The sequence below is a fragment of the Columba livia genome, chromosome 13 (genome assembly GCF_036013475.1).
Source record: "Columba livia isolate bColLiv1 breed racing homer chromosome 13, bColLiv1.pat.W.v2, whole genome shotgun sequence".
Taxonomy (NCBI): Eukaryota; Metazoa; Chordata; class Aves; order Columbiformes; family Columbidae; genus Columba; species Columba livia.
This window is the reverse complement of record NC_088614.1, coordinates 18,376,706-18,391,980: the sequence shown is the minus strand read 5'-3', so window position 1 is coordinate 18,391,980 and position 15,275 is coordinate 18,376,706. Positions and strand designations below refer to the sequence as shown.

The 15,275-nt window shown below is 39.0% G+C and overlaps 1 protein-coding gene across 5 annotated transcripts in view; it reads right to left on the bottom strand.

The window, feature by feature from the left end:
• The window catches only part of CDH8 (cadherin 8), a 352,129-nt gene that overhangs the window by 73,621 nt on the left and 263,233 nt on the right, over nt 1-15,275 (bottom strand). For all 5 annotated transcript variants that reach the window (XM_065029272.1, XM_065029271.1, XM_065029274.1 and 2 more), the window contains one exon: nt 802-921. In XM_065029272.1, the coding sequence (XP_064885344.1) occupies nt 802-921 (120 nt within the window). The remainder of the gene's footprint in view (nt 1-801; nt 922-15,275) is intronic.

The window sequence follows — 15,275 nt, the reverse complement described above, 5'->3', positions numbered from 1 at the left end:
GAATTTTTCCTCCTGCTTTACTCTTTTATGGTCATATAAACCCACATGGCTTTTTGTATGTTTTAAAATGAGTTATACTTTTCTTCTCCTTAGGAGATCACAGCCGCTTGACTCACAGTGATTAAAAAGAATTTCAAGTAACAGCTGAAAGAATATAAGAAATAATATCAAATCACTTAAAAAAAACACTTCAAGACATAACTAAATGAATTTACTGTAAGTATGATGTATGTACAGGAAAGAAGAGGGAATTAATTTATTGATACTTTCAGATTACTCTCAAAACTTTAAAAACACAGAGAAATAAAATCATCCTAAATGCATGTTAATAAAACTTCACACCAACACTCAGTATCATGTTCTTTCTGTTCCCCAATCCATCCAATCAAGAAAAATAGTTTTTAATGAAAACGCACAAAATATTCACTAAAATTCCCAAACTGAACTGTACCTTAACTGGAAATACTCATATTGAAAATTACATTATGCTCATTAAATTCTTCAGGCCAAGTCTTTCAGTCCCTAATTATAAGTCACACAGCACTTCCACTGCCTTTGGTTTTGCTTCAGTAACTTCTGCAATATTAACATCACCATTACTCACATTATCAGTAATAGGGATTCTTCTCTGTCTTTTCACATGATCAAACTCTGATGGACTAGAAGTGGGACACGTGTTACAACTTGGTAATACTGACAGACAGCTGTTTACGCTCCGTGTTTAAGTATGCTATATGAAGTACATAAGAGGCATGGTCACCTGTGTAAATATAACCGAGGGATCCATGTCCAGTCACCCACCTGTATGTGGCTCAATAGAGAAGTAGGGCTGTCCTTCCAGAATGCTATAAACCAGCTTGGCACTGTTTCCATAAACCGGATCATCGGCGTCTGTAGCTGTGACTTTAGTAACAAAGGTACCTAAATAAAAGTAATACATACAATTAACGTTTACATTCTTACTAGGAATTGGCATAAGTTGTTCAAAAATCATTTGAAACAAATATTAGCTTCCCTGAAACTCTAAAGAAATTTGTGAAGTGTACGACAATAAAAAGATGAAAAAACATCAGTAACAACTTAAAACATTACTTGTGGAACACCAAACGTTTTCCTTCAAGATGATAATGCCAGCAGACTGAATTTCTGGGCAAAGGAAAACCTTTTCAGTAGCTGTATTATTTAAGGATCCTTTGTAGAATGCATTTAAAGCTACCTGATAGATCTGTGTAGACTTCAAACATTTGCAAAGGAATCATATCAAAGGGATATGGAATACAAGGTTAATAATACAATATAATATGTTGCATTTAAGATTTGCAAAATCACATTTGAAAGAACCTTGCCAAGTTACAATGACTGCATAGAAAAGCAGTAATAAAAAGGGTTCTTTTTTCTTCTCTTGGCTTATAGCCATACTAATGGTTTGATGTGGCCACAGTGACAGAGTCAGGACAACATGTATTGTCTCTGAAATGAGTCTCTGCCACTGAGAGGGCCACTGTCCAGCGAGAGTTATAAATTCCATACTCTGTGCAAAAAAAAATAGAAGAAAAAATTGCCCTTTTCATTTCTTAGCCAACATAGTACTTCCGACTTCTGTAAAAAGAGAAATCAAATGAAATTCAGTAGGTTACATTAAGATTGCTGAAAAGACATTTATAATGATTTAAAAACATAATGATGACATTAATTAGGCTAACAATAAAGACAATATCTACAGAGGGTGAGACAGTAAGAGTAGGAGAGAGGCTAAGGCCTGAATTGTGTTTCTTATGTTCAAAAAGGAAAAGAATTACAGCACCAACCAAAACACCCCCATTTCGGGATATGCCAATAAAAACAGACTCCTCTTTCCTCTTGTACTTTGTGTGCTGCTGAATCCAAATCACACAACACCTGGGGACAGGAATGGTAAACTAAGGCAGGAGAAGATCCCTTTGGCATGTCTTTTCATTGCGCTCTCTTCTTTCTCTGTATGGCACATTAGTGTCATGGCTTTAGGCACTTGTGTGTTACAGTATATGGAAATCATGTAGAGGAATATTTACATATTTAGAGATATTTTGCATGTTACCCAATAGCTTCCATTTCAGGCTTTCCCACTTGGCCACTTTGAGCATCAGAGTAAGAGATGGGGCCAGCAGGATTTGGGAGTGTCTGGAGGGATGAATGACACCTTGCTCAGGGAGGGCAAGTTCTGCAGTGCCTCAAGTTGAGGAGGGTTTGCTGAATGGGAATAAATGGATAATTCCCAGGGAAAGAAATATGTGTTGCAGAAATTGGTCTCGCTGGAGAAAAAAAAGCCTGCGGCTTATAAATTTATCCATTCTTACAGGGGAGAATATCAACGAAGGGAAGGCTCATCTGGGTGCTGTGCAAGCCCTACCATGGCCCCATTTGGCAGGGAAGTGCCCCCCCAGCATCTCTCCTGCTGCTCAGCAGGGTCCGGAAGAATGCATATGGCCTGCAGCTGTGTGCACCGCGTGGAAAGGGATGCAATCCTGACGAATATTATGTTGCATCTATCTTTGACAGATGCTTGCCAAACTTGTTCTTCAAAACCACGTAAACTGTAAAAGGTTCAAAGCTTAACTGTTTTCGATGTTGATAGGTGATCTTATACCTAACCTTTAATACAATAAAACTTTGGCCTGCCACTGGGCACAAGAAATAGACTTTATCCTCAACTTGATGGTTGGTTTCTAAGGAATTAACATCAGAAATTTGTTGTCTGAGCAATTATAAATTTTGCTATATACTCAGACTAACAGACAATGTCTGGTAGCTTTAAGCAAAAATGATAAAGGGGATAAGATGACACAAATGTGGTCCCCAGCCTTGTAGCAAGTACAGCAGCCTCAGCCTATAGATGATATCCTGGATGACCTTCTTCACATACAGGAGAACAAAACCAGTAACAGGCAGCAACCAAGAGGCACACTCAAGGTCATGGCATAGGCTACAGAACATAAATTAAATAGGGAACTATAAGAAGGAAGCACAAAGAAAGTCTGAGTTTGGATGCTGCAGGAACAGAGGAACTGAAGGACTCTTTGTGGCTTGTCCACAGCAGTTACAAAGCATGAAAGGACGTAGTTATTAGAATAGTCTCACATGTTTAAGTTTTGTTGTCTCACCTTCTATAGCTCATACACCAGTTATGAGTTCTCTGTTGTGTTGGTCCTTTGCTGAGCTGTACCCCCCCGCTCAGAACTCCAGCTCCAGCCCCACCATCCCAGCAGACACTCCCTGCGGGTCACAACTGCTCTCGCAAGTGTGGTACCAAATATGAGTGTAGAGATCTTCAGCTGGAGCCAACCTGACATTGCAGGTGATGTACCCAGTTTCTGTGGAAGTGGCTACTACTATAAAACTTCTGGTTTTAACCTTGGAAGACAAAGGAGGCTTGTGCAGAACATCATACTATGCAACAGGGCTGGAATCACACAAGGCTCATCAGAATAGCGAGCATTTGTGTAAAAGTATTTTATCTACGCTGTTCCGTTTTGTTTTCATGATATACTTTATACACAAAGGAAAATAAAGAAAGGAAACTGTTGACTTCTTTGAGACTGTGTTTGATTTGCCTAGCTGGCTCTCTATTCAAAGGACTTCAGAAACAACTACACTGCTTGTTTAGAAAGATTTGATATATAACATCTATTCTTTTCTTATTTCACTTGAGAATTCCCAAAGAGTTTTATAGATATTTATTTCAATATTTCAACTTAAATGCATGTGCTGATTCTTTGATAAATGCATCCTTTATCCCAAGTGTTCATTAGACATTGAAGCTGAATACGCCTTAATACAACAGGCAGTGTCTAACATTGCTTCCCATCCTGATGCTCAGCTCTCAAGATTTTTTTCATGTTATATAAAATAATTTAATCAGTTATTGAGGCCCTAAGTTTATTTTAAATTTATACATACATTAAAACCACATATGTAATAGTCATTATTCCCATTCACTGTTTATATAAGAAGAGGGAAAACGGCGTACCTTTCTTTCCCTTACAGGTCAACTAAGTGCAACTATAATCTCACCTAATACAACTAATGAAAGGAATGGAAAAATAAAATACTCTTCCACTCCCATCATCAATTTCTTACTCTGCCAGTCTCAGCTCTTCATTTCCAACCATCACACACAGTTCTGAGAAGGTCTCTCAAATTCAGTAATTTGCTTCCAACATCTTATTGATGAAAATTGTTTATGAAAGATGTAAGCAATCATGAAACAGAAATTAAAGAAATTACTTTCACTATTGAAATTAGTTAAGCTTTTACACACTTAGCACCTTTAATTTGAATTTTTTTTGTCTTATGAACCAAATCTTCTGCAGGTGTGAAACACGCTGCAGTGATATGCTCACACTGGCAATAAGAAGTTTATAAAGGAGCAAACTGTCCCCTCTGCAGCTGCAGAGGATGTTGCTGCGTCAGTGCTGCTCTGGTTCCACCGCTGGATGCTGAGGGCCCACAAGGAGCAGCAACTATCCCAGCCCCACACGTGACAGAGCCCTTTTCAACTAAGCACGAACAGAAGACTCGGGGAACCGAGAGATGCCCGAGCGTGAAAACGAATGCAGAAAAAAGGAACTCACAGCCACCACGGCTGTTATTCGGGCAATCTCCTGAACATAGCACAACTCCCCGTGCTTTGGTCCAGAGCTCTGGACTATCAATATTTAAGTAGGGTTTTACTCCACTACAGACCCTGCAGTTATAAACTACACATACATAAATATTTGTACGTGCATAACATGCTTAAAGTTTTGAAGATAAAAATTTTGTATTGAAAGAGCAGTAAGAATGCAGGGAAGAGCATTTCTTAGGTAAATGCTCTTTGAAAAACAACATTCTGGGATCTACCCAGTAAATAAACAGCTACGGTTCCTGTTGTGTTTCATTTTGACTACATTTGGCTTGTGTTCGTTTCTTCGTCAGTGCTAAAACAGACTCATTTAGCTAGAGATTAAAAATTTGAAATAGTGCCATTTTTACAGGAAAGTCACCTATTACAGTCCAAGTCACTGTCGTCCTAATTACAATAATATAGCAGTTCTATATAATCTGGCCCAACAACATAATCACTGTTTCTTTTTTATGTACCTAATATTGCCTTATGTGGAACAAAACCGTTTTTCCAATAGATGCGGCAAATTTTAAGATGTTCGATTAAAAAACTTACTGCAGTTTTTTTTCCAAGGAACACTTTTGTAATACTAATGACCCTGTGATTAAATATGGACTGCAAAGGGATTCAACAGATTTTAGTTAATGAACGCTCCTAATGTGATTTGGCCATTAACCATCGCCGATTGTTTTACTCCGTTAGTGTCAAGTTTCATAGTTTCTCTTTGCAACAGGCCGGCAATCAGAGATGCAATTAACAATAAAAGTGGTTTTATATGGCTAGGTAAGGAAGCCTGTATTTACTGGCAAACTAAGATTAAACGCCATCATAAAAATAAGATGTGTGTGCTCAGCTAGTTCTCTTCTGTTGTTTTGGTTGTGTTTTTATGTGCAAGTCAGGGTACAGATTCTGCGCATTAGTCAGAAAGAAAAATGCATATGCTGCCATAGGGAGTAGGAAAGCAAATTTTCTGGTGTGGCAGTGAAATGTGCGCACTGAAAACCATACAAATCAAACTTGTATGTTCTAGAGGAGGTAACGCACAGACGGCACCAGAAATTTACATTAATACATATGCAATGAAGAAACCATTTTGTTGAAAGATTGTAATGGCTGCTAGAAATAAAAAATGTGACCATAATGCAACCCAGTGGGACCGTGTTTTCTCATCTTGCCAGGGACTTGTTTGGTTTGGTGTTTCTTCCCTTTTCTGATGCCCTTTTTGGTCTCCTTCACCCTTTCTCTCCTACTCTTCCCAAATCCTGACAGGCTGGAATCTCCATGTCATTCAGAAGATCTCATTTCCAATCTGACAGGACACTAGGAGTATATTTGCATGAAAAAGACCTACCGTTATTTACCAACTGTTTTGTTTCTCGAAGAGGATCTCTGTACTTCCAAATCTCTAGCTAGATTTTGAGTTTGGCTGATAGTAGCCATGCAGTCAGCAGTGGTCAGAGCAAAGCATTGTTTGCATTCAGCAGGTCAGATAAGCATTCTTTCCAAAATGAAGCCTTTTCTTCGCTGTCCTTCTTTGCTGTAATCTCACAGGTAGCATGACAGTTGTTGTCATGGTAACTATTTTTATTGAATAAAACCGCAATAATCTCATAAAAACCCGTATAACTTCTTGACATGTAAATTATTACTGCCTCAAAGCTGAAGAAACTTCCTCTTGTTTTTCATTGTTGCTGACTTTTTAAAATGCAAAACCACAGTTTTAAGCCTTATCATCCTACACTCTTCTATATGAGACCAGTTCTAAACACCAAATCTAAGAATCAGAGATTTCACTAGCCAGATAAAGAAAACATACATGGAACAGAAATTGATGCAATGCACTTTAGGACTTCTTAACATATGCAAAATACTCACAAAATATTATCATGGGTATTTTAAATTGCATAGCTTGATGTATGTGCGTATATACACTCGTATGTATGTAGGTGTGTTGTATGAATGTTTTAGTGTTCTTTTGCAGATCATACGTTACTTCTCTCCTGCCTTCTACATCAGTGCTTGCATGTATTTTTAGTAGTAGTAGTAGTTATTTTCCTGCCAAAGCTCAGAAATCCCAATACGTGGCTCAGGTCTCACAATGCAAGAAATTCCTCTCCTCAAAGACTCCAAGAGCCAAGTAGCAGGAAAGACGAATGCAGAGGGACACCAGAGGAGAGCCAAGGAGGTGAGAAGAGGATGCGCATCGCCCTGGGCAGCGGTGGCAGCACACAGCGGTGCTGCTCCCTCACCTGTCTGCTGCCGGCTCCGCACAACAAGCCCTCCGTGCTATGGCACGCAGGCAGCACGGAAGAGTTTTAAGTGCTGCTTTGAGACGAGATGACACAGGTCTTGTGTGGGTTTTTCAGGAGATCTTCCCACACTTAAAGGAAAGCATGTGAAAAATAGAGGAGTGTTTGCTTTTTAAGTGTTTGGTGGACCCCTTCTTTCAGTGACGAAAAGTTAATGCAAACAGAAGATGACAACCTAAGCAGTGGTAAGAAGTAGAGATACAGGCCAGAATGGTCTGCTAAAGGAAAAATGGGCTTGACATATGCTTGACATGCTAGAGAGGCAGGAAGGCCAGAATGCATTCACCTATAGCTATAGCAGAATCCTGTATACCGCCGCCCCTAGAGGAAGAAATGAGAAAGAAAATCCATGTACTTTACAGATGTAATACTGATGTGTGGGTGATGAGAATCATCGAAATACATAGATACAAGACTTCACTTAACCTTCTGCAAAGAGAAAAACAACAATAAAAGCTTCCTTACAACGAGATATTGTACAAGGAGGAATAGCTCCCCAAGGGAAATAACAGAATCCTTCTCACTGAAGAGTTCACAGGATACCAGATAATGTATTCTAAGGGAAAACCCCAGAAAGACAGGAAGATTAACTAATAGGGTAATTTGTCTTTCCCAGCTGTAATTTATTTGACTCTAAGTAGTGAAATACTGTGATGCTGTCATGGTCTTGTTTATGATGATTAAGTTAAAGAAGAAGGAAAAGAGGGTTATTTATACAACTTGTTTTTAGGCTCAACTGGCTAAATTAGGTGCCTAGTTGAACGAGCTTTCTGCTCTAAGGGAGGAAGGCAGAATCATCCTCCCATGGGATCCTTCTTTCTTGGTTGACAAGATAGGAATCCAAATTAAATTAACCAGCTAATATGAATGTCTAAATTTAAGTCATATGACTATTCTCTTATGTGTATGTACTCAAAATGAACCATACCAGTCTATAACACTAACTTCCAGGAATTTCAACCACACCAGCTGACACGCCAAAATATAGGACAAGTACAAATCTCGCAAGACTTCTGTCTTCATTTACGTTATTTCCCATATGTATACATAAACACCTATGTGCACTTTGTATAAGTAGTGCTATGTAATTTCAAAGAAATGCACGGAAAAATGAGCTGGCACTGTGCCCCTGCAACCCAGAAAGCCAATCCTATCTCGGGCTGCATCAAAAGCAGCGTGGCCAGCAGGTCAAGGGAGGCGGTTCTCCCGCTCTACTCTGGTCTTGCGAGACCCCACCTGCAGTGCTGCATCCAGCTCAGGGACCCCCAGCATAAGAAGGACATGAACCTGTTGGAGTGAGTCCAGAGGAGGCCATGAAGATGATCAGAGGGCTGGAGCACCTCTCCTGTGAAGACAGGCTGAGAGAGCTGGGCTTGTTCAGCCTGGAGAAGAGAAGGCTCCAGGGAGACCTTGTAGCAGCCTTCTAGTACCTAAAGGGGACCTACAAAAGAGCTGGAGAGGGACTTTTTACAGGGGCATGTAGTGATAGGGCAAGGGGTAATGGCTTTAAACTGAAAGAGGAGAGATTTAGATTAGATACAAGGAGGAAATTCTTCCCCACGAGGGTGGTGAGGCCCTGGCACAGGCTGCCCAGAGAAGCTGTGCATGTCCCATCGCTGGGAGCGTTCAAGGCCACGTTGGACAGGGCTTTGAGCAACCTGGTCTAGTGGAAGGTGTCACTGCCCGTGGCAGGGGGGTTGCAACTGGAATCTTAAAGGTCCCTTCCAAGCCAAACGATTCTGTGATTCAAAAAGCTTTGAGAACCCAGTACTCTGCAGACCTACAGGAAATGGCAGATGCTGCCCCAAAGAATTGATAGCCAAAACCAAAAGTTTTAACACCTGAAAAATGTGGCGTAATAAAGAGATCTGTAAAATCAAACAGCAGCAGGTTGGTCAACAGCAGGAAATAGCAAGTGCAAGGATTATGAAGTGCATTGCAGGAAAATGCAAGAAACTGCTTCCAACAAGAAAATAATCTTTTCATAGACTTCTGGTAGACTAAGTCAGGATTAGCGCCACATGCAGAAGAAAAATCTGAGTTGTTTCTTCCCAGTGTTGCATATTTCTTAATGCAATTTTTAGAGTGGATAGTTTGGAAAGTTAATGAAATCTCAAAAATGTTAATATCATGCCGTATGAGTCAAAAATCTCTGCACAACTGAATATCCTACCACATGTAACACAACAATGTTCTTAGATTGCTCATATGTCATTTTAAGGACTTTTTATCATGTGAAGGAAATAGGAAAAATCCATTGTATGCAAATGCGTAACTGCAGCAGTATGAAAGGTGCTTGCTATGCATACGAGAAAAATGCCTTCTGTTCAGCCCACAGACAATGGAGCAAGCTGGCAGCCTTCAGTATTTTACCACTGTAAAATGAGGACTGCAGGAAGCACGGCCGTGAAATCCAATGAATTGCTTTTTTGTGCTTAAACTAATTGTTTTAGAACTCTGATGCTGCCTTTTTAACACGATCTTTCGGAAACAAAAATGTTTTACAACAGAAATATAGGTTCAGATCTAGTGATACAGATAACTCTTTGGCAATTATCCTTGCACATGTTACCTACCGCTTGGATTTAGCTTGTGTGAATCTAATAAGAAAGGACACTGCCTTTTCAGTTTTAAGGTTGGCAGTTCTTTCTTGCTACAACTTATAAGATGCTGCCATTAGAGAGCCTGCAGGTATTCCTTTACAAATCCTCCCGGGTGGCTGTTTGTTAGGATTAGAATAGAGTCTGTAACATCACAGGCACTGGTAGAAGGGTAAAACGTATCTTATGTTTGGCTTAAAGAATTATGTTTTCATGTTATTTTTTAATTTTCCCTTTAGATCCTACCCTCACTATAGAATATTAATTGATATTTGTGAGAGGTATGGGAAATAGCTATTCTTTTGTTCAGGACTTTTTGAAAGGCTGCTTATCTCTAATCAATTGACTATTCCATCATTCTGCGAGGTCCCCAGGCAAAGACAGTAAAATTGGATGATCACTGTACACTATATTTTGAAACAGGGAAAAAAAAAAGTACCACAAGGCTTGTTGATTTTGTTGGAAATTTCAGGTTATGCTCAGGTGTATTGTATAAAAATATAAATAAAGTAGGCCTGGCTGTTTACTGCAGAAATTCTTTCATTTACAACTTTCTGTTGTGAAAACAGAAAATGGCTGCTATAATCTTGCAGCTTTGATGTTTTGCTTGCTTTGTTTGGTAGAGTGAAGCCTATAAAGCCAGCAACTGTAATCCAGGTTGCAAAAGCAGACTCTGAAATATTGCTCCCTCAGGCCACCGTGGAGCCAACATATGGCAGCAGAGCCCATTTGGGCCCCAGGGAAAGGGCACAGTTGAATCGGCTGCCCAGCAGTGCTCTGCCGGCTGATTCATGAGAAAGCCGTATTGACATCAGCTCCACAGGCAATTGCTTATCTGTATTCATGAAGAAACATTAAGTGCTGCGGATTCAGCAACTAAACAAAGAGAGAGGTACCAATTCAGGGCAGGGTGGGGAATGACCAATGCCAGGGAAAAAAAATGGATTCTGAATTGGATCTGAATCTCATTTCCCAAATGTCAAATGTGTCCATCAAAGAGACGTCTAACACAGGCCATCTGAATTAACAGTTCGAGGAGCACTGGTCCCCAGTGTTCTCAAGCTAAATCTTTTGTGGTAGCAGAGTGATGTAAGTCATACCAATAGAAGAATATTACCACACTAATATATTTTCAAACCTAGAACTTTCTACCTATGACTAGAACTTCTCTACATTTCCCACAATTGTAAAAAGAGAATATGTTCCAGCCTAACTCGGTGGCACCTCACGGAGCCTCCGCCTGGCAGGAATCTGCACTGGTCCATCTCCCCTCAGGTCTCTTTTCCACTTGGGCACCATGCACTGGCCAGCACATGGGCTCACGTCACTAGCATAGCTGTTTGGAAAAAGGAAATGCCCTGCTTTTATACCCAACAAAAAACCAATCCCTACCACTGTTTTAAACCTCTTTTTCTTCAACATTTCAAATTTGGGGAAATTGTTAAAAATCCTTGCTAGGAGCAAATTTAAACTTGTAACCGTATCTATCGGAAACCTGAGTCGAAGACTTATTTTCATGTAGCCACAGAACAGAAATATGGTATGTTTGATATGTACAAATGAATGCAACAACAAATCATTTCAGAAGCAGAATATCTGCAAAAAGAACAACATGTTTGTGACTGAGACAAGAATCATCTTGAAAAATGACAGTAGGGCGGGTTCTTGTAGATTACATAGGAGTAAAGCAGCACGCACCTAAAACTGCCAACATTTTCTGTGCTCTGCCCTTATATGATCAACATACAGCTATGTCTGTCTGTCCGTCCTCATCCTGTGAAACTAGCATCATATGAAGATCTGTTGCTCTATATGTAATTCCATACGGAATTATGACTTCAATTCTGCTCCAAAAGGCTTTATCCTGAGGAGTTTGTCTTCACTACGTGTCATTTGCACAACATTCCTTTGTGCAAAGGGAACGAATGCACGTGTGCCAAAGGTGGAATATTAGTGACAAACTACCGCTAGCTAATGAAGAAGAAAAAAGGCAGGGTGTTTTTGGTTTTTCTAAGAAACCACAACACATTAATAGCTCCGTAGTTTGCACAGGTAATTCAGGGGTCATTCCTAAGAATCAATGACTTCAGAACCTGAACATTTAAGTACTTCCTGCCATTGGTACGAAGTATTTTGAGCCATCCCTCTGATTTCAGTGATCTTGTATAAAGTCAGTGAACTATTATAGCTTAGTGCACTCAGGACAATTTAGGTCAGTGCAACTAAAGGGTCAGACTATAAATCCCTAAAGAGCAATATCACAACTTTGTCCACGGTCCTGGAGCTCATAACGGTCATTAAAGAACAATAAAAAAGATAATGACATTTTCAATCAGAACTCATAACAAACGGAAAGTACAAAAATAATAGCACATACTCAAAAATATGTTTTGACAAGGTTCAATAACAAGTCAAATTAAGGAGAAGACTATCTTGCTGTTGAATATATCTTAATCAATTACTTAAAGTTGCTTATGACTTTGCTTTTGGAACTGTGTCTCAGTCACACAGAGTGTACACACTATTTTAAACACATGCATGCTCACTAAATAAATCTCTCACGTAAAACGCCCTTTGGTTCCACGGCTAGTGCATTTGATTATGCACAAAATGAACAAGCAGAGGAACAAGACAACACAAAGATATACATTTTCTAACAGCTGTTACATTCTTGCCATATTTTACAACATCTGTTGTTTTTTTCCTTGGCTTTTGCACTCCCTTTGCATTTACCCTTTGGGCTAATTTGTAGTTGACCCCAGTAATATAGTCCTTTTACTCTACAATTTTGTGACAAACTATCATTGATTTAACAGTCATGCTCAGTGCCTTAAAATCAATGAATACATGGGAAAAAAATCAGTAAGTCGGTATGGTTGATCTTGATAACATTTCAAGTCAGGTTTTCATCACAACTTTCTAATTTATTAAGTTATTTCATCACTATTCATATCAGACATTGCATGTTGATTTTGTATTAATCAGATTTGTCCTTTTGCAAACAGTTTGTAAGTGGAAGGGAATGACTGTCTTTGGGAGAGCTGGAAAGAAAAGCTACACCATGTACTATACTGCTTTTCCTATACGTGGCTATACTAAATGACTCTACTCTGCTTTAAAAGAAACAAAAAGGAATGATTTCCTGTTTACGGTGGTGTAATCAAGGGCAAACTTTGATCCAAATGAAAACATCACTAAGTACGTGTGCTTGTGCCAAAATGGGAAATTGATATTCTGACTCAACTGAAAGCCTAAATCCTTTCCAATAAAGACCATTTTTCCCCCCAGTAAACGGTTTTCATGGAAGAATTTAAGGACAGAAATATTATTCTAAGCTTTTTCACACTGTTAATATTTTTCAATTGTTAAAGGCAAAAGCATTTCTAGAGCAATGACAGACTGAATTCCACTGTATGTATTCTAAGATGGGAGTTTTTATGACTGTCAGGGAAATTCTTAATATTCGCAGATTATTAAAGTTTGTCTGTTTACCTTAATTCAGGTAAACTATGAGAGAATTCTCTTCCCTCGTGGCTTTTGTTCTTTTTCCATCTGTGTCCTTTTTATTTCACCACCACATTTGTCACTCTACTTCTGTCATCTCCTGTCTTTCAACATGACACCAGCTGTCTAAACACTCTTGGCTTCACTAAGAATGACATCAAGACATTTCTTTCCCCAGTTCTCTCTTGAAAATAAGGATCCTGGAACTTTACTGTTGGGAGACAATATCCCCTTTTACTCCCATTATCACCCCTGCTTTCAGGGAATTTATGAACTTCTGCATAGCTGAAAAGGCAACAGAGAAACCGAACATCCTGGGGATCGGGGTGGTGGCTTTTTTTGGTGGTGCTTTGTTGTTGTTGTTTTGCTTTTCTTCCATAAGCTACAGGACAAGTTCTAATTACCCTTGCGGATCTTCTAAGATTGCTCATTCATTTCCATACTGTGCTATCCCCATTGCAGGTATATATACAGAGCTTATAGGCAAATGGAGAGAAAAAATAGTCATGGGGTTCTTCCTCACGGAAGCTTAGATGAATCTCTTTTTAAAAGGTTTTAGCTGGGTTTCATTCCCAGTGTGTCCCTTTACATCTAAAAGTGATTAAACAAGATTTACAACAAATTAAATTACTTCCTATTTGTGAAATGCCGTAACTGCTACAATGAAGTGATTCCACAGATTGCACTTTTTGACCTTTAATTTCTTAAAAAAATTAGTATCAAGATTAAAATATTAAAGCACTCAGTGTCATCAAAGAACACATTCTCCATATACACTACTAGCTTTCACAGGCAAATTCATCAATTTGGAGTTTGGGAACAGGGCTTACGATGGTAGATTATATAGGAAATATGTTTAAAAATAAAAAAAGAAAAGAACACAGGATGAAATAAGGAAACATTCAGTTTAGTTCTCAAAACTTTTTTCTGGAATGTGCTTCTCTCTTTCCTCAGAGAGAAATAAATGATTTCAAAATAAGTCTGAGCACGGTGACGCTACACACCACTCGCTACGTGTGTGGGTGTGTGTTCTGGGAAGACGGCTGAGAAGTGAGCATCATTCCTACCGGAGATAACACAGCCTATACTGATTGTCTCTGCACCGAGTAGTGGGAGGAAAGCCATGCAAATCCTTTCCTTTTGTTTTAGTAGAGAAGCAGGGTTTTCCAGATATCTCTGATATATAACAAAAATCAAACACGCTACATTGTGGCCATGTCCATGTCATAATCTCATCTATTGGCATATGTACACATTCATACATATGACATATGGAAAGTTTGCACATACACTGCAATTTTCACAACCCCATACTGCATCATTCACGTTCTAGATAGGCAAAAATACCACTGGCATACGTCTCTTCTAAGAAGGAATATGAGACCAGCATCTAATACAGCTATTAGAAAAACTGCATTGTGTTAGAACCTCAACATTACCTTACAGAATAATGAAAGGTTAAAGCATTCATCTGTATTTTATGCATTGCTTTCCACAGAGGTCCAAAAATAAAATGCCTCGTACTGCAACCTCATTACATAAGTACTATATATAGCATATGAGTTGTTCTTCTGTTTCAGAACAGTCAGAATCGCTATAAGCATTTTGAGGAAAGAAGAGCTTTAGTAGAACTTCGTTTTATCCTGAGTAAAAACATGGCCTAGTAATGACTGTGTTGTAGAAATGTCAAGGCTGAAATTAGCCGTGGGTGGAGATCTCTTTACGGGGAATTAAGTAAGTGGATAATGGAAGCGAAATACGCTTAGTGTGGGGAAAAAACATTTAAAAAAATTTCCTTGAACTCTGAAAGGAGACAGAGTTTTCTTATAAACATTAGAGAGGAGCTGAAATAATTTTAAGAGGACTAACAAAACTTTAAGTTAAAATCAAGATCATCATTTACTACAGGTCTTGATGTTGCTGCCTGTGGGTTAGAAGAAAAAGGCAGAAGGGAATAGTAACAGCAACACTAGTGAAAGGGTAACATTCTGATCTTCAGCTTTCCAGCCTTGAAATGTGGTTCCATCAGACATTAAGACGCAGATTTCACTGCATATGCTGCATGGATTTTACAGTCATTGTCACGTAATGTAATTGCGAATATACTCTGAGTCTTGAAGCGGCAGCTGAGAATTAGATTTTGTTTTTCAACAAAAGAGCAGGACTGGATGTTTGTGCTTCTTTAGAAAAAGAGCTTGAAAACATTCACTCCTAGCAATG